Source organism: Mus musculus, chromosome 5, assembly GCF_000001635.26.
Source record: "Mus musculus strain C57BL/6J chromosome 5, GRCm38.p6 C57BL/6J".
NCBI lineage: Eukaryota > Metazoa > Chordata > Mammalia > Rodentia > Muridae > Mus > Mus musculus.
In genome coordinates this window covers 66864871-66885530 of record NC_000071.6, presented here as the reverse complement: position 1 = coordinate 66885530, position 20660 = coordinate 66864871, and the positions used below count along the sequence as shown (strand labels likewise).

Sequence of the window (20660 nt, the reverse complement as noted above, 5' to 3'; positions counted from 1 at the left end):
CTCTTCTGAGTGGTGATTTCTAATGTAAAACTATGACAACTGATGCCACGATCAGTATGTTTGATCACAACTAAATAATAGGTAAAGCCACGCTGTCTTATCATGAATACTAAACCATTTACAGGCCTTCCACTTCAAACCATTTCCAACATCTTACTCTTGAGGATATATTTAAGCAAAGTAGATGTTCATTTTTCTCATGCTTTAACCCATTTTCTCCTATGTCAGGGGATGTTATCCATATTCTATATAGAACGATATCGACAGACTATCAACACTCCCATGTTCACACAGGTAGTTCTGTTTTTGAGGTTATGGAGTTGATTTCAAAATTCCTTTCTGAGGGATGGAGGAGATCTAAATGGTAGATGTGCTTGGCTTTAAATGCTTTGTATGCACAAAACGTTGGGTTGAGTTTAGTGCATCCTCTGTGGGAATGGCTTTATTTATTTAATAATAAGAACTCACAGACATCCACTTGCCTCTGCCTCCCGAGTGCTGGGATTAAAGGTTTGCACCACCTGATTTCACACAGGTCGTTTTATGTTAAATCTTGATACAAACAAACAAACAAACAAACAAAACAGGATTTTGTCAAAGAGTAGAAGGACAGCAAAAGAGTTTTTAAAAATGGCATCCTGTCTGGAAATGAACAATGCTTGAGGAACATGGAGTTGATGGTAATTATCCAGGCAAGAGACAGGGACAGCTTGCTCTAGGACAGTGGCCAAGGAAATTTGAAAAAGCAGACAGATAGACTGGACAAAGTTACCAAATTGTTTCCCAGCATAGCTATGGTGCCTGCAACTGCCACCCAGTTCCAAGTGGGAGGGACTGGTCACTGAACTCTGACTTGGATATGTGACACTTGAGGGACCAGAGTGCTTTCAGACAGGAATCCCTCAGATGAATAGAAGACGCTCGGTGGAGCTGTCCAACAGACAGATGAGTGAATATCTTGCTGGAACGGTCCTAGACAAATGTCCAGCCAGGTTCGGTGAAGAAGAGAGCACTTGGTAAGGAATGTTTGTTTGGTCAAAGCTATGGAGAGCTGAGGTCAGAAAGTCAGTCTAGCATGTGAGCATGGAAAGAAGGAAGCCTATGTGCCCGTTCTAGGAGAGCTATTTTTATGAATATTAATGTATTGGGTAAAGAAGAAACTGTAGTTCTTTTCCTGTCAGGACTTCAGTTTCACTTGAGCATTTGGAAATACTAATCTGAAGGTATTTGGAGGGAAAGATTTGCCACATTTACAGACTAGGAAATCTATGGAAACCAATGGTGCAGTGAGTGTGTTTAAGAAAGTATTTTCTAGATGCTAAACTCCCACAAGGTAATTTACTTAATACTTAACATTAGGATAGTAAATATTGTTATAAGATAATAATTTAGTAAAAAAAAAAAAAGATGTAAGTGAGAAAGAATAAAAAACAAGCACGGAAATGTCAGCTATAAAGATCCAGAACATGGGGGGAAAAAAGGAGGGGAAATAGAAACCAAACACATAGTCACAAACGCAGCTAAAGTCCCTTTGCTTCCATCAAATTGACTGACATGCAAAGGATGGCATTTGATCTACGATAAATGATAGCCAAATGAGACTGGAAAATGGGCTAAGGGATCAGAGTGTTTGCTCTGCAAGAATGAACACCTGAGTTCAAATCTGTAGCACTCACATAAAAAACCAAGCATGGTCTGCACATGCCTGCAAACACCAGCTTACTCCAGGTTCAGTAGACACCCTGCTTCAAAGCAATAACACAAAGAGGAGTGAAAGAGACACCCAAAGTCCTATCCCAGCCTCTTTATGTGGGCATGCACACACAGATATTCATAAGTATGTATCATATAGCACACTCGACATATACCATTAACCCCCCAAAGAGAGAGGAAATATCAAAATAAATGCATGTACTCAAACCTGTAGCTTTACTAAAATGACTCATGAGTCACATGTGCAATTAAGGTATCTAATTCCCTGTCCCTTTCGCCACTGGGTGTGCACACACTCTATGCAGAACTGTGTGCAGCGCATGAGCTTTGCTTGGGGCCTCCTTCACTTTGTGCTTCAACTTGTTCCTGGGACACTAAACCCCAAAGCTTCAAGGTCAGCAAGGTCAGAGGCTGCCCCAGGCTCAAGGCCAAACAGACAGAGAACAGAACAGTCATAAAAACCATAGCTTCAACATCTGGAAGAGATGGCTTTAATAAAAAGTTCTAAAATAATAGATGTATGTACATACTAACATATGTGGTACATTAATCATACCCATATATTATTTGTTTCATAGAGTTATTTAAAAACCACTCTTTCTAAGTGCCTCTATCTACCCCTTCCTTATTTATTAAGCTTAATTGGTTACATGATTTTTGATTAACATTATTAGATGGAATTTTTAATGTCTAATCTCCAACTCTCTATTAATTGATATAGGAAAGAAAAATGCATCCACAGAAATAGCAATTCCTAATAAAAAGAATCCAGTTTATCCAACCTGCTGATACCATGCCTTCCCGCCAGGACCCCCAGAGGCTTCAAGCACAATAGCTTCTTGTCACATCTGATTTTAACCAGTCATCATGATACAACTAAGAAACTTTAAAACAATCAGCAAGTTCTGTGCAGGAGCCAGCCTAGATTCTTGACATTTTTCTCATTGTTTTCATGCAAAAACACAGGCAGAGAAGGCACAATCAAGGAAGCAGTCAGCAAATCGTTACCAGGCCACACATCCTTGTGTGTGTGTGTGCGTGTGTGTGTGTGTGTGCGCGTGTGTGCGTGTGCGTGTGCGTGTGCGTGTGCGTGCGCGCGCGCGCGCACACGAGTGTGTAGCTTCTTTGAGAATAAAGTTTTGGTTTTTTATGTTCTCTACCCCCCCCTTTAAAAAAAAAGGCAGCATCAATTAAGTGGCTACTATTAATTGCCAAGAATTATAAAATGTATCAATACATGAAAAAAGTATTCTGCCTGATCTGATGTGAACACATGAGTTCTACAGATCCTACACGTGGACATGGAAGGGCTGGGGTCTTACTTGCAGAGTTCCCCCAGATAACATTGGATAACTTTGGTGCACCATAAGTCCTGAGAAGAGCTGGTTTATAATTAGACAGTGTTGGGATATTTAAACCAACACAGAGTTCTACCACTGAAAGAAGCAACGTATTGCGAAGGTGATGTTTCCTCATGAAAGCTCTCTGTCTCTCCCCTCCTCCACTGAAGGGGGAGGCGATGAAGCACTGAGAAGGGGAAATGTAATTAAAGTCACATTCCTTCCTGGGGTCAACTGAATTATCAGCCTCTTACCCCAAAGCAAATTTGCCTCTTTAAGACTGGAGGACTTTATCACTCTTGGGAACAATACAAACAATGATTAAGGTGCCATTTGGACATGGCTGGAATTTTTCACGTTCAAGAAACCTCTTAGCTCAGTGGAGTCGGTGTGTTCTCATTCCAGGAGTATACATAATGCCAGGGAGAACTGTGATGAATGGCCCTGCTGTGACCCTTAGGTTAGAGCAAAGGAACATTGGAAAATAAATCTCAATTATGGATACTCACCAATCCTGCAATGGGGGTAGGCAATCTATTGATCTTTTTAACAAGTCCTGGCTTTATAGCATTCAGCAACCTGTCATGAAAAAGGCAGAATGTCAAGTGAGACGTAAAGGAAGATGGATCACACAAATCACCTGCATCCAGGGCTGGGGCTGAATCATTGGAGAGCAAAAGGAGTATAGAGCTTGCCCTTCTTGCCGTAAATCCAAAACATCTACCAGCCTCTATGTGTGTGGGTAACAAGCTCTGCCAACGTTGACTTTGTTGACTGCAGGTGGAGTCTTAGAATTTGGAGAGGAGAAAGGGGGAAGAGACTGAGAGGTCCTTCATAGACTGGAGGCTAGGAGAGAATGGTCTAGAATCAGACACATGGGTTGCAACCCAGGGCAGGTAAGGCGTGTTTCCAGTTCTCCTAGCTAAGACAAAGAGCTCTCCCGGGATGGACTAGGTTCAGAGACCAACACTGATCTCTGTAAATGACTTGCCAAGACAAATACTGTCTCCAGACCCTCTTTGCCCTTGGAGGAGAGTGGCTTGTCACATGTGGTCGAGCTTCATTTAAAAATGGAAGAGTGTATTTTGTAAGAGGTTAACCAATCACATCCTGAAGATCTGAAACGAGGTTGGCCACGATTCCCTGGGTACCAAAAAAATTGCTCCAGCAAAAAAATTTTTTTCAGAGCAAGCTTAAACACGTGTGAAAATGGAAATATAAGCAAGGGAATGCACGTGTGGCCAAACTGTGGTCTGCAGGAAATACAAGTTGAGAGGGAAGAGGAATAAAGATGGCAAGCAAGCTATAAAATGGAAACTTAGCCTGCATCAGGGAAGAGGGAGCGTGCAGTATTTGCAAAGGAGGACGCTAATAAGGAATAGTTAGAAGTAAGGGGGGTAGAATGGGAGTACTTTTTCTTCAAGAATGAGACGATTTACTTAGTAAATCTTGACTCACGTAAAGAGAAACTAGAAGTTTTTTATAATTTAAGGATCACCAGGCAACAAACCCATGGACCAAGAGTGTTCAACACCTGTTTTGTAAACAAAATTCTCCTGGCACAAGGCTGCAACCAAACCCATTGGTTTATGAATCCCTGCGGCTCTCCCTGTGACCTACAAAGTGTGCGGATGATCTCTTTGTGGCCCTTCCTGGAAAAGACTTTCTGTCTTCTGTTCTACTTCCTACAATCCAAGATCATAGCAAATAGTCAAGGCCCCACGCCTGAGAGCTTTCCAGGTCACAGAGACTCTTTGAAGTAGTCTGACACCACTCTACACAGACATATAGGAGATAGCCGATAGCCGTGCAACAGAACACACTGGTGTTGTACCAAAAGAAAGCTTGACTGGCAGATCTTGGTCTATTCCATTACAAATCCTGCTCACTGATTCAGCATGTAATGGCCAGAGTGGGCAGGTCACAGACATTTAGTTCAATGAGGGACTAATGACAAGAAAAATGAGTCTGTACCTGGTCAATGTAGATATGACTTTTATTTTTGACCATGGTTGGCTGGATCCATGGATGAAGAGCCTATGAATAGAGAGGACTGTCTGTCATGGAGGTTGGACAATCTACCTTGGAGAGCATGTCTTACGAATACATATGCAAGCTATGTCCTTCTTAATCAACACAGAGGAGCTGATGAGGGGCTGGGAGAGCATTTGCTCTGAGGATTACGTGAACACCACACACAGCTGGGTCCTTTTCTAGTGGTGTTACCAACAAAAGGCTGTACCCTCTGCTTTATCACCTGTAATACCGACTCTTGATGAAGCCAGTTGAGGTTGTAACACCCGATATAATGACATCATCAGTTGTGCTTGTAGTGTTGGTGTGGCTTTAAAGAGATGAGAATGTGAGAGGCTAGCACAAAGTCCAGCCCACATGTTCCCTGCAAATGCTTCTCTGTGTTTTGTGTAAGTTTTTATTCATTTTAAATGGACTGCTGGCATTTTATTTGTTGAATAACTTTAGTTGTTAAAAAAAATGAAATAGTATTGCTACTAGGTTTTAAGCCATGTTGCTGACTAAAAAGCAAAACAAAATAAAACACCTCTCTTCCATAATAGATTGGCAGAAATTCTTTTCAAATGGCAACTTTTGAGACTGATGAGATGGCTCAGCAGTTAAGAACACCAGCTACTCTTCCAGAGGTCCTGAGTTCAATTCCCAGTGAACGTACGGTGGCTCACAAGCATCTCTAATAGGATCTGATGCCCTGGCACGCAGGTGTACATGCAGGTAGAGCCCTCAGACATAAATATTTTTTAAAAGGTACTTTTTGTCTTCTGTATCTAGGGGACTCATTGATATTTGTAGTAATGTTGGCTCTATTCACGCACCTTTTATAAACTCGTCACTACGTTTAGTTTTCATAGACTATTCTGACACTAGATACTTCCCTATTCCATAAAGGTGTCAAAAAGGCAAAGAGATAATGCAAACTATAATGTTATACCTTAATCACATGAATGACAGAAAGCTACAACAGCTCTAAAAAGATTTCACTAAAACATACAAAGAATGACTTATTGCTCTCTCCCTTCATTCAGGATATTTTCAAGATTGCACAGCTGTGATTTTCTGTGCAAACAGTCTCCTGGTTCTGTACAGAATTTACAGTACACAGCAACAAAAGACGGCATTGAAACCACAATGTTAAAATGTGCAGCACCTGGATTTTAGCTTGTATTTTGCCTTTCCTTAATGGTGGAAAATTTTCTGTGTATTATCAAACAAAGGAGACACACAACAGCTATGAGGAAGAATATTCATCTATAATTTTACTTTAAACTATGATTATATTATGGCTTATTGCTCCTATGTCAACTTAACAGCATGTTTTACATGCTGTTAAAAGAGGACCATGGTGATATTTCATGTCTATGTCCCTTCTGAGATGCATTATTACCCAAAAGCCCTGTCCCAAGCCAGAGGTCACATATAAATTCAACCACATCTGTAGGGTGAAATACTAAGCCCCAGTCCAATGTGGAGACATCTCAAGAGACATGGTGGACAACATGGCCAGGACAGCCTTCACTCTTTTGGATGGTTGCTTATGCTACAGTTCGATGTTTTGGAAAGAAAAGCTTCAAAACACAACAAAGAGCAGGGTAAAGATGTGTAATAAGGGCTGGTCATGGTGGACATGCCTTTAATCCCAGCATTGGGATTGTGTGTGTGTGTGTGTGTGTGTGTGTGTGTACATATACCCTTATATATACACATATACCCATATACACACACAAATATCCATATATATACACATATACCCATATATACACAAATATCCATATATATTTATATATATATGTATATGTGTATATATATACACATATACCCATATATACACACAAATATCCATATATATACACATATACCCTTATGTATACACATATACCCATATATATACACAAACATATGCATATATGTATATATATATATATGTATGTTTGTATACACACAGGTATAAGTAACATCTGTAAGACTGAACAGAACTAGAAGCAACTCTCTGTAGAAGAATTAGTAAGTGGGAGACATATCACATTCTTGCTCTGCCTATGACATCAGGTGCAGGAATTGCAGACATGGAAGAATGCCTTCTCCCTGGGGAGCACTGGATCAGTGTCCCACCTGTGTGCTATACTTTCCAAAGCTTTCAGCTAGACAGCCTTGCATGTAGTTTGCTCTCTGGGTCTGGTACTTATCAGAAAATATTTCTAGGCTGGGTATGGGGGTGTTAGCTGTAACCCCAGTACCTTCAAGGCTGAGGCAGGATAACTGAAACCTTGTCTCATTTTTGTCTTCCTTTCTTGAAAATTGGTATAATTTTACACAATAAAAATATGAAAGCATTGTGTCATCTCATGTCATCTGGGCTAAATATATCCATATTATAAAACCAGGAACACAAAAAATAATGAAGATAAAAGGACCAATTAGAAGAAACTGCTTTCTTATCGTTACTTATCCAACAATCCTTTGTCAAATGTTTGCTGTGTATGCTATTCCAGGCACACAACAAGCGAGGTGGGAAAAGGCTTTGTCCCTTGGAATTAATAATCAGGATACAAATGAGAGAGTGGCGACAGTGAGGGCAGGGAAAATAAGTAAACAAACAAGAAGAATCTTGAGATAATCATGAACACTAGAAGAACCTAGTGACCAGTCATGTGACCCACCATGTGCCTGATGCTTCATTGATGGCCAGAAGGCTACCCTCTTAAAAGGTAATATTTAAGGAAAAAAACAGCTGAACGATACAAAGGTCTTAGGCACTGAGAGAGCTGCAGACAACAGTTTCAAGCAGACCGAGTAGCTAACAGAGAGGCCTTGATGGAAGAGTTGGGTTGGTACATTCAGGGGCATCTCAGAAGCTTAGCACAATGAGGAGGCGACTGACCCACCACTCAAGGACCAAAGGGTACGATCCAAATCCAGGTGACATATCAAGACTTTTTATTTTTTTAATTCAAAAGGGAGAACTTTAAATTTGAGATTGAGGTTGCCCACTTTATATTTTTTTTTTAAAAAACCACCTGTGAATAACTATAAAAATAACTCTACAACCATAGATATAAAGTGATGTGTATTATAGAAATCAGAAAAATAATTTTAAATCATACGGATGAATTATAGCACCCCATGAAGATCATGGGGTGACAGTGACCTTGGCAGTCAGCCAGAAGTCTGGGTCTTGACAGGCAAATTCCACATCCATCAACTACGTGTTACTGGGAAGCCACTCAACAAGGGTTATAGTTTCCCGCTTAATAAAATGGGGGGTGGAAAAGCCCTCCTCTCTACATAGACGACCCTGAGCTTCCAGCTGATGCTCGTCATGAGGCTGTGATAAATGCAGCTGGCCTACTTCTTCATTCAGTACCTGAGCATGTCCTTCTGTAGTAAGGCCGAGTTGTGTAATTTTAATTTCCCATTACCCAGCTGCCAAAGTCTAAAAACAAGTCTTACTTATTTTCTCTCATCAGCCACCTTTGGATAAAAACCTCAGAGAAACAAGTCCTATCAACAAATATGTACTGCCTGCCTTGTAGTGTTTGCCTGGAGAAAAACGATGAGTAAAAAAACTACCATCTTGGACAATCCTCAATTTTGAAAAAAAAAAAAAAAGCACAGAAGATAAGTAAAAAGAAACGTGCTTCATAACTTAAGCCACCTCACCCAACTCACGTTCTAAAGTGACAGTTTTATGTCAATGTGACGCAAGCTAAAGGGATCTGACAGAAAGGAGCCTCGTTTGAGAAAAGTGCCACCATGCGATCAGGCTGTGAGCAAGCTTGCATCTACTTAACTAGTGACTGAAATGGGAGGACCCAGCCAATGGTGGGGGAGGGCACCCCTGAGCTGGTGGTCCTGAATGCTATTAGAAAGCAGACTGAGCGAGGCACGAGGAACAAGCCAGTAAGCAGTACTCCCCACAGCCTCTGCATCAGCTCCTGCCTCCAGGCTCCTGCCCTGTTGGAGTTCATGCTTTGACTTCCTTTGGTGAGGAACAGTGACACACAGGAGAAAGGGAAACAAGCCTTTCCTCCCGAAATTGACTTTGGTCATTGTATTTCATCACAGCAATAAGAACCCTAAATAAGAAACACATTGTGACCCATAGGTCAAGAAGGCCAGTCCACTGTTAATGTATGCAACAAGTATCTGTTGAGCAGCCGTGATGTTGGCTCTGAAGCTGGGTGTGGGATACAAAAGAAATTAGGGAAGACCCAGGGCTCTACCTCAGTGTATGCTCATTGGTGGATTTAAGAGCCATGGGAAGTCAGGGACTGTGCTCATATACACTTCACTGTCACAGTGTCTATGCACAGCCACCACGTGTTAACATGTGCAGCATATAGTCCAGGAAATACAGTTCATAGAGAATAACAAGCTGTTGGGCTTCTTAAAAAAAAAAATACTGAACCGGAAATGATACCAATGTTCCGACCCAACCACAGACTGCCTTTAATCACACTCTGCCTCCCCGTGTGCAGTATGTGGTGACCTCCCAGTCACTGCCTCGGCCTTGCCTCCTATTTATAAATACAAAGTGAAGGCCCTTTTTTATACTTACCACACATACACACACACAAAAAAAAAAAAAAAAAAAAAAAAACAAACCAAAACCTATCTCCAGTCAAAAACAAAAACAAAAACAAACAAACCAAAACCTATCTCCAGTCTTTGGCCTAGGAGAAAGAACTTAGGTTTCTTTGTACCTGAGCCCTGAAAGGGCACAGAACTGTGTAGTGCTATAAAGATTCTGCCCAGACATGGTGAACTAGGCCACCAGACAGATTGCTATTAGATGATAATAGGAGTGTGAGATGTAAGATGTAAACGACTGTGTATTCAGGAGTATTGGACTTTGCAAATTATTCATTTCGGAGATCTAGTTATTGTAATTACCCTAGGGCTTGGGAGAGACCAGCTCTAGACAAGCCCAGGATGGGAAGTCCAAGCTTCATCTCACGGGAAGCCACTTTGTCCCTTACAACAATGGATTGTGTCATCGACTCATTAGCTTGGTTTGTACAGCTGCGACAAGGAACTCTGATGATAAAAATGGCCCATTTTAGGGTCCCCTTTCATTTGTCTCAAGAGTGTTTTTCTACATGGTTTCCCTGACAGCGTTCTGGGTTTGACTGTGAACCCTTGAATGAAGGCGTTTCCATTTCATCCACCGTGGCATCTGGTTTCAAGCCTAAGTATGTGATCAGTGTAGCCTTGACCATAAACCTGTTACAGATGTCATATGAAGTTTTCTTTGCAGAGTTGTCTTGGCAGAACCGGGAACATTTATAAGCTCTTGAGATTTGAAAATTAAAATGTCTAAAAAAGAGGGAAGAAGCAAAACCTGTACCAAGGGGGTGAGCAGGACACGGTTAGAATACAAGACAAGTTGCCATCATTAACACCAACATAATGTCTTTAGGGTGCTGTGTTTTGTCCAGAATGGATGACAGGTAGGCCACACTTAAGCTACCTGCCTTGAGCACACCCATGAATATCACAGGAGCTTTGGGAAGGTTTCTGTCAGCTTGGAAACTAGGAAGTTGGATCTGGGGCCCCGAAGTTGAGCGTATTTATTCTGACAGAACTCCTATACAAGAGTCTGTCCACTGACTCTCCAAACTTGCCTTCCTTTTTTCTTCCAGGCAGACTAAGCCACATTCTCCGGCCTCCTTTTTTATTCACTACAGAAATGGAATGGACTTTTGGACAATGGGGTTTGGGCAAAAATAATACAGCCCACCCAGCTCTAGGCCTCAAACCCTTACAGGCAGTTCTACTCTCTCTCTCTCCTCCATCCACTACTTCTAGCTGACTTCACCTCTACCCTTCTCTAACACCGAACTCAAATTGCACAAATGGAATCACATTTCTATAACTCGAAGCAACTATGGCGTAGTGCTTATTAGTGATAACAGTGGACCTCACATTAACTCTCCCTAGGAGGAACTCGTCTGATGAAAATGAGGCCTACGTGGCAAATTATACCCAAGAAAATCTTGTCCTCAGACATAAAGCCACCACATATTTTCCCTTGGATCTTTAGATCATATAATCTGCAATCACGGGAAGGAGTAGAAAGCATCTTTCTGCGGCTCCGATTTGATTCATTTTCCAACTCTTGCCAGGCATCTTTCACACAGCCGTTCTGGCTGTCTGGATGCTATGGGATCTGGGGATGAGGAGGGCCCACATAAAATAATCTGGATAAGGAAAGTCCCTAACCAAGGTCAAGGCACACATCTGAGGTCAGAGCTCACACTGATGAAGTTGGGATCACAAGCTCTACTTCTTAAGTTCTTTCCTATCATCCTTTATTTTAAAAAATATCTCATTAATTTTCTGAGCATTCCGTACAATGGGTCGCGATCACGTTAACACAACAGCGCTCCACATCCTAACTCTTCTCAGATCTACCCCCTCCTTCGCCCCCCCCCACAACTTTATGTTTTCCTTACAATTTTTTTTATTTTAAAAGTAATCCACCTGGTCCAATTTGTGCTTCCAAATAATCATAGGAGTGGGACCATCCACTGGACATGCTAACCTACTGGAGGCCACGCCCTTAAAGTAAAGTGACTCTCCCCGCCCCCCCCCCCAGACGCCTTCAGCGGTCAGTAGCTCCTCAGATGGGGTGGAGTCTCATGAGCCCCTCCCACTTCACGCTAGAATGTTGATTGGCTTGGTCTTGCCACCCTGACCTCCAGCTCTTACAGTCTTTCCATCCCCTCCCTGGCCTTGGGTGAAGGGGTGGTGATACAGATGTCCCATTTATAGCACTCCACGTACTTCCATTTCTTTTGCACTCCAACAAATAATTTGCAGCCCCCACCCTAGTAAGTCCATGAAATCCATGCTTCTAAAACTCCAGCTTTAGCCCAGATCATTCCCTCTTCCAAATGACTTCTTGGTTTCCCTGTGTTGCAGGATACATACCCTCTGAGCTGCATTTTTTTTTTTTTTTTTTTGTAAACCTGACCAAAACTGGAGTCACCTGAGAAGAAGAAACCTCAATTGAAGAATGGCCTCCATCAGGTTGGCCTGTGGGCATGTCGTGGGGAGGGGGAGGTAATTTACTTTCTTGATTAATGATTCGTGTGGAAGAGCACAGCCCACTGTGGGTAGTATCATTCCCCTGGGCAGGTGAGGTATATAAAAATGCAAGCTTAGCAAGGAAGCAGTGTTCCTTCATGGTCTCTGCTCTTGTTCCTTCCTCTGGGTTCTTGCTAGAGTTCCTGCCTTGGCATCCCTCAATGATGGACTATAACCTGTAAGCCAAATAAACTCTTTCTTCCTGAAGTTACTGTTGGTCGGTGTTTTATCACAGCAACAGAGAACCAAACTAATACACCATCCAAAAGCCTTTACCTAGTAATCAAGCCTTCATTCTCCCAGTCTTTGCCACCAAGACTTCTTCTCAAGGTCTCTTCTGCTCTTTCTAAGTTACCAATTTGAGATGGCACACATGATCAATGAACTGTGAAAACTGGCAACATAGGAACAGACTTCAGGGTAGCTTAAACAGAGTGAGTATTAACGTACCACCGACACGGGCAATGATACATGTAATCACTGTGGTGCTATGTAGTAATTATGCATTAATGACTGCAATTAGTGTTTCTTTCGCAAAGCAAAATGCTTGGTTCTTGCCATGCTCACTGTCAGGAGGGTGGAGAGAAACCTCAAAGAGTGAAACCACTGTGCTCCAACTCAAAAGGCTTACGTGCCCATCCCAAGGTCGGTAAGTGGGCATCACTAGGCCCCCAGTAGTCTCCTTCCATAAAGGAGTCCTCAGAACCAAAGGCCCTCAAGATCCCAAGAGTAATAATAGGAATCACCAGAAACAAATCCCAACTCTAACTCACGATTGAGGTTATTTAAGTAGTCAATAACCAGGAATCTACATTTCCCCCTCTGAAAATGGGGACAAAAACACCAGCTATTCATAGTCACAATGCAAGAAAGGTGTGGAATGAAGCAGCATAGTTGGCATAGGCTATATGCCATATAATATATAGTACATATATATTATTTATAGTATATATATATATATATATATGCGTCTCATAGTGTACACAGCATTGTCATTTCCTCCAAGCCAGTTTCCACCCTGCCTCCCACAGGTGGAAGTCTAATGCGTCAACCATTGGCTCCATTCTCCTGCTAGGCATCCTGCCCAGGTTAGCAATAGGCTGGAGAGATAAAGAACAGAGAGCGCAAATGAGCTCATATGAGTTCTCTACATGGGTGTTGTCTCTGAACAGGGTGGAAGGCAACAGAAAAGCTGGGGGAGGGAGGAAGGAAGGGAGGATGCCCACAAGGGGAAGCAGAAAGGGCTGTGAGGACAAATACAGCTACACTGGGGCTCCATCTTTCTGCCAAAGGCTAGCCGAGGTTTAACTCTTCTAGGTTTCATAGCCTCACCTTCCTTGGATTTCTGAGGAGGAAGGGAGTGGGGAGAGGGTATCAGGGCTGCAGAGGACCTTTCTGTTTTGGAAAGGAGAGATGCCGCTGTGTTGTGACCAGTTGGAATTGTGAATCTACTTCCTAGTCATTCCACGTATTATTTCCATACACACCCCTTACGAAGCCCTGACGCATTCGTGGGACTGGGTTCAGCCACAGAGCTGCCACAGATGTGGACAGTGGGAGGGGCACAAAGGACAAGAGAACACTTAACTCTTTGGGGATGTAACCTACATTCTAAATGACTAATAAAGCCGAGACTATGGGAAACGGGAAGTACAGAGCAGGAACTTGAACTGTGAGTGAACAGAGGGGACAGGTGTAGGAAGCCCGCGTGTGTCTCCTCTGGCCGTGGGAGGGGAACATGGCATTACATATCTTCCTGTCAGAGCACTGAAGAAAAGAAATGAAAGCCTCCACCCATGCAGGTTCCATGTCCCAAACCACCGATCTCCTGGATAGAAACAGCCCAGGCTGTCAGATGCTCACAGGATGCTACTGAAATCTCTGCACTCAGCTAAAGCCCCTTCACAAACTGCTCTGATACCAATCTCACATCTTCACTCTGCCCCACCTTGTACATGCAGTAGTTCCCAGCCTACAAAGCACACAGAGACCCTTCCTGTGACTCAGAGCTTTCATAGACCTGCAGTTTTCTGTCTAACCTGACTTCATCAGAGCTGCGCCCCCAAGTCCTTTGCAGACTGATAAACTCCGACTCCTCCTTTACAATGCAGCTTAAATTTTTTTCTCTTCATTGACACATTCTCTAGGTAGAGACTATCACCCTCCATTATCAGATTCCAATATTTATAGATACTCTTTTGACCTCTGTACTTATCCCAAATCACAGGAAATCTGATTAATTAGGAAAAGAGCCCATATTCTCGGTAATCTTAGCTGGACTATAAAGACTAGTCCCCGGTAGGGCCTTAGTGATTGTTTGCTCAGTGTATTGATAAATAATTATCAAGTGTTAGGGAAGCCTTAAACATCAACTGGGAAACTACAAGAGACTGCAGTGAATCTCTATTCATTAACTTTGCGGTGGTGACCATAGTTAAATCGTGCTCTGAGGACCAAGATTAAAATTGGATCCAGGCAACCACATTTCAACAGGGTCATCTGCTAGAATGACCCTCAGGTCATTCTTAGCAACTATCATATCATTACATGGCTGTTGATTTGTGGAAGAGGGGTGGGAAGAGCAGGGTCTGTCCCAATTTCTCCCAAGGACAGTTGGAGGTTGGCTGTGCCCAAAGGAGGCAGCAACATCCCTGGGTTCTTTCTCTGTGATGTGTCATGAAGCAAACCAACTGGGTAAGGGTGAGTAGAAAGACACCAGGGCCAGCTTCCATTTCAGAGCACTTGTCCTTCTGCTTATGGGTTGTGCCCCAAAAGTGGAAAGGCTATGTTCTTGAAGCCAGGAGCTCTGCTAGGGAAGCAGTGGACACCGAATGTGTTGAGTCCTTGTTACTTGTGCTCTGTACACAAGACTACACAAGTCTGAGAGACTACACTATATCTGAATCAACCTACAGTACAATGTCATCAATAAAGTTATATAATACTAATGGAACCTTAGCATATCATATAGTCAACACCCAGAAAGGAATAGAATGGAATCAGAAGTACATCTAGATGACTTTTTAGACTTCTTGAAACAAAACAGGCTTAAATATGTATGTGTTATTAATGAAGCAGAATTCATAAAACCATTAAAAGTCTAAAATTAAGCTTCTTGCACAGCTGTTAAGATAATGTAGCCATCCCTAAAACTAATTTTAATCTTTTTTTTCCCTGAAAAAGAAACCCCAAGGCCATTAGCTTCCTTCCCTCTGTTACCCACCCACAACCCCTTGCCCTAGGAAAGCACTAATCTATTCTCTGCCTCTATAGATTTACCTCTTCTGGGTATTTCATCTAAAGGGCCTCATAGGGTGTGGTCTTCGTGACTATGGTCCCTCACTCGGCTCATCCATACTGTGCCATGTGTCAATACATCACAATTAGACCATCGTGAACAGTGTGGATAGGATGCCCACTTCTGTTGGGCATTTGAGTATTTTCCCCATTGGGCTATTTTGAATAATGCTGTTGAGAGCATTTGTGAATGACTTATTTTTGGATCTGCTTTTCATGTCCCTTGTGCATGCCCTCTGGGGCATAACTGCTAAGGATAGTAAGTATCTTCTCATGAACTAATTGCCCATGTGTATAGCATTTTAGGAGAAGTCTGTGGTCTAAGTGGCCCTGTCAGGCCCAGGGCTCGGGCCACTGGGCGAGACAGAACGCAAGAAGTTTGACTGCACACACCCAGCCCCGCCAGACAGGCATTGGGTTGTGAGAAGCCTCAAAAACCTCACTCCAGGAGTGGGGAAGCACAGTCTGAGGTCCCCAGGGAACTGCTGGGAGCTGGCTCTTGAGTCCCACAGAGGCCAGGGACAGCAGGTTCTAGCTCTTGGACACTGCAGACCAAGCTACTGTGGCAGAAGAACTGAGAACAGAGTGTGGGCCCACAGGGCTGGTTCTGGCCTGGGTCCGAAGGAAAAAGAGGAGGAGGAGAGAGCTCCGGCTGGTTCCCACAGGAAGGAGAGTCTTTGGCTTGCTTGGTGGCGGGCAGCTTGGCTTGGTGGAGACTGTGGCTGCGAGTGCAGAGAGGCCTCCTGTGTGAGATTAGGCACACGGGTCTTTAGAGAAAGACCTGCTCCATTGTTCCCCACTGTGGATCCCGATGAGAAGAGGCAGTCCATGGTTTTAAGGTGTTTATTGTCATGGTGGAGAGTTGTGATGAGTGAAACCATACCCCACTTTCTCAGGGAGGGCCTGAAGTTAAATACCTTTTGCAGGGAGGAGTGTCTGGGAAGGGGAGCTTAATTAGCTAAGCCCTTCAAGCCTTTAGGTACCTTGTTAAAAATGGAGATCTGTCTTGAGGCTATGTGACCTGTAGTCACAAACTCTACCTGTGGAGAGGCTTGGGGCATTGCCCTATGTGACTGATGGCCACAGAATTATGGAGAGCTGTGACTTTGTGTTAGGAGCCTAGTGTCTGGGAGCGTGGCAAATGCCTTCCGCCCCTTGCAGAAATACCTGCTGGGTCTCCAGGGTTTAAACCTGGTTCAACCAAAAAACAGCCTGCCTTTCAAGGTCTGACAATTATTTGTATCTTTTGTCCATTTTTAGATTTGGTTGCTCATCTTTTTGTTATTGGGTAGTAAGAGTTCTTTACATATTCTAGAGATAGGTCCCTTATCCTTTCATATATTTTCCAATTGGTTAAGTTAAAATGTGTTCAAGGCCAGTCTAGGCTATATGACAAGCCCATATCTTAAAATGACAACAACCAAAACTAATTTTGGTAGAGTCTAATTCACATTTTTTTCTTTTATGCCTGCAATTGTGATGTTAGATGTAAAACAAAACCAAACAAAAACAAAACCCAGCAAAACAAACAAACAAACAAACCACCTATGGTCTAACCCAGTTAGTCCTGTTTTCTGAGAGTTTTAGAGTTTAGTTCTTAAATTTAGCTCTAGAATTTATTTTGGAATAAGATGGATCAGACTTAATATGCATTTACTGATTAGTTATATTAGTATGTTAGCTATAAATATGCTAACTTTGGAATAACTTTCTCTCTCTACATGACCCCTTGGAAAGCATATTATATGCCTGCCCTGTACTAGAACCACTGGGCAAACAAAGATGGGTCTAAAATGTCCCCCAAAGGCCTGTGTGCTAAACGCTTAGTCCCCAGCCTGACATTATTTGCTGCTGGTGGAGCCTAAGAAGTAGAGGTTATAGAAAGACTTGTGGATATTGTGGATGTGCCCTGAAGAGTACTGGCATTCTAGCCTCTCCAATGTCCCCTGACCCACTTCCCTCCCACCTTGGGATAAACAGGTTCCTTCCACTTTGCACACTTGCCGTAATGTTCATTTTTCAATTGGCTTTTGAACCTTGACATAGGCTCAAAAGCAATAGGTAACCAACCATGGACAGAAACCCCTGAAACTGTGAGTGGACACCTTTATTATTTTTAAAGAGTATTGTCTTAGATATTTTGTTACAGTAATAGAGGGCTGACTAGCGATCACTGTCATTACTTTGAGGAATATCTAATCTAAAAATATAATTATCCTGAGTACTGTCATGTGCGAGACTAATTTCTAAATCTAGGCACAGCCAAAATACCTTTCAAACCCAAAACATGGGAGAGAACACTTGAAATGAGCACTTCCATTTATACTGTAGGTGGACTCAGCCATGTACACACAAAACACTGAATACAGGATGTAGCAATCAGGTAGTTAGTGGACAGAAGGGTGCCCAGTGTGGTTGTGTGTTTAGGACTTAGAGAGATGAAACTGGCCAGAAAGGAGAGCACTCCAGAGGCTGGAAGGAAGTGAAGCAAGTGTGGACAGGAAGACATAGAGCCAACAGCAGGGACCACAGCTCATATTCTGGGGCCAGTGCACAGGGACAGCACTGGCACACTCTGTGGAAACCTAGCAATCAGACATTCAGGGACACCTGTCAGTGGAAACGCAACCATATCCTGAAGGAGGGATGAGGACGGAAGAATTCAAGTTTCCCTTCCCGCCTGGGATGAGGTAAGCAGGCTCTTTCCACCATAAAGTTAGCCTTCCAGAGCAATCTACAGGAGCTCAAGGAAAAGTGGGCACCAGGGCTAACCACACCCACCGGCCTCAATTTTTTTCCATCTCCTTTGCTCTTTGTTTGCTCTAGTAAAAAGAAGGAAGTCTACTTTTACAGTTCACCTTAAAAAGAAATAATTCATAAGGCAGACCCTGGGTAGGCTATTTAAGAAAGGACCCTCTCCTGTGGGTAACCAAAGAAAACACTGAGAGGAAAAAATGGTGGAGACAGGACATTTCCACACTTCGTCGTGGGAAACCAGCCCACCCAGCTTGACAGCCCATGAGAGGCCATCAAAAGATCAAATTATTACAGAACTTCAATTTGGGAGCTACTAAAGCCCCCTAAATGGCAGCAAAGCCTAAGTGAGCATGGGGCTCCCCCAGGAGGCAAAGCAGCAGACCAGCCTCCTGCCACACCGCAGTTTCCTGCCTGATTCTAAGTCAATCCATGTATATGAAATCTCTCCAGAAGTCAAGAGATTAAGCTTTTTTAAGTCAATAGAAGACTTGCATCTATCAAGACATGGGATTTGCAAGGTGGGAAAAACCACGCCATACTGGAAATAGTTATTGAATGATAATTATCCTAAAATAAATGTCAAACACAGTTGTGAGCAGCATCAAGAGCAGCTCCAAGACCCAAGATCTGTGTTATCTCAAGGTCTCAACAAGGACAAGAGCAGATGGGACAAGGAGCCCATGGCTTTACAAGGAGAAAAATGTTACAAAGATGGATGAGGGCAAGCACGTTTCAAAGGCAAGATGCTGGCAGGCTCCAAAGAGTTCCCCAAGAAGACTTTGTAATCGATGCTGAGAGAACGGCTTGAAAGGATCGACTGTGCCAAGAGGCTATTGATTTCTGGAGAACCAGGGGTCCATTCTACTCATTGCGAGAGTCCTGTGCACTGGCCTGGCATGGTTTCCGTGTGTGGGATTTTTTTTTTCTGCACAGAAGGCCACTGGGATACTCGGTCTTTGCTTTAGTCCCCACCTAAGCGAGGCCAATCTTCAAACAAAAAGCAGTTTTTCACTAGCGACCTTAGGGGGGAGGGGCGAGAGCAGCTCAAACTGTCCTCACTTGAACTCGAAGGCTTAATGAGTCTTGATGCCCAAAAGCTGGAGACAGGCCAAGTCAGTGGGGCCAACTGTGATTTGGCAGTGAAGCAAGAAGGAAACCTACACAGAAGGCCTATCAAGTTCTTACCAGCCTGCTAAGAGCAGCGCGAGTAACAGTGGAGGGGACCAAGTGTGCTAAGATTTGACTGAGAATCTGGGTTGGTGAAAAAGCTTCAGACAAAGTCTAAAGATACAGTGAGCACCACCATCATCCGTCCACGTGGCCAGCTGGACAGAGGAGATGGGAAGTCCAGGCTGTTTACCTGCTCAGGTCATTGTGTATACTTAGTTAGAGTTAGGTCTAGAGCTCAAACAAAGCAATGCTATTCCCAAAGCAACAGTATGAAACCAGTGGCCAACGGCTAGGATGAGCATGCATCCCAGTTCTCAGGGGGCAGTCCCAAATGCCACTTGTGTCGGTGTCTCATCTACTACCCATCCACTGTGAGTGCCATCTTGGTTTATAACTGTAGGGTCAGTCCATTCACAAACCATCAGGTCACAGTAACCCCGCTTCCTTCTCAGGGGCTCGGGAAAGCCTTGCATGTGTTGTTCGTATTACTTAAGCTCTTTCACAGTAGCCCACTGAGAAGATGAAACACAAGAGGCAAACCTAACCCGGCCAGGTGGGAACGTGATTATTTGATGTCACTCATTAGCAAAGGCCTCTGTCATCTATCTCCTCTGCTACTGGGGCATGGCTACCTCAGCCTGATTTGCACAGGTTCTTGGGAACACAGGAGGCTGCTTTAGCTTCCTAAGAGTCTCCTTAGCAACCTAGGTTTCCATGGCATCACACATTCCTGGTTTCCTCTCAGCTCTCTGATAGCTCTTTTGTCCGCATCTCTCTCCTCTCCCGGGAACAAGGGAGAAACTCCCCCAAACTGAGATGTGTTCTGCTCCTCTCTCTGGGTGTGGCTTCCTCTCAGACCCTGCCAAGTCTCAAAGCTTACCCACGATATCTAATCAAGGCTCTCCTGTCACCCTCCTAAGCTCCCAGTCCTCAATCCCTAAAGGCCCACAGTTCTCCCCCTTGGGTGGTGTATCTATATTTCAAGCTTGACCTGCCCAAACTGAAATTATAACCCTTCTCCACAGAGGACCCTGAGAGTATAGCCGTGTGGTCTGTCATTCACAACAGAGATATCTTGGCTTTAAAAAAAAAAAAAAGATCTTTGTATTCATCAATACACTCTATCCTGATGACTTCATCAATAGTCTCACTTCTGCTCTGGAGGTCAAACTTCCAAATCTTTGTGTGGCTCCCGGGGTCCTGCAGAGCTCAGTCTCCCTACCTCGCTGCACCCACTCTGATTCCATGCCTTGCCCCCCATGT

General features: G+C 43.4%; 1 protein-coding gene across 2 annotated transcripts in view; it reads right to left on the bottom strand.

Annotated features, from left to right (window-relative positions):
- Limch1 (LIM and calponin homology domains 1) overlaps window positions 1-20660 on the bottom strand; it is a 311271-nt gene that overhangs the window by 171629 nt on the left and 118982 nt on the right. For both annotated transcript variants that reach the window (NM_001001980.3, NM_001368863.1), the window contains exon 3: window positions 3563-3632. In NM_001001980.3, the coding sequence (NP_001001980.2) occupies window positions 3563-3632 (70 nt within the window). The remainder of the gene's footprint in view (window positions 1-3562; window positions 3633-20660) is intronic.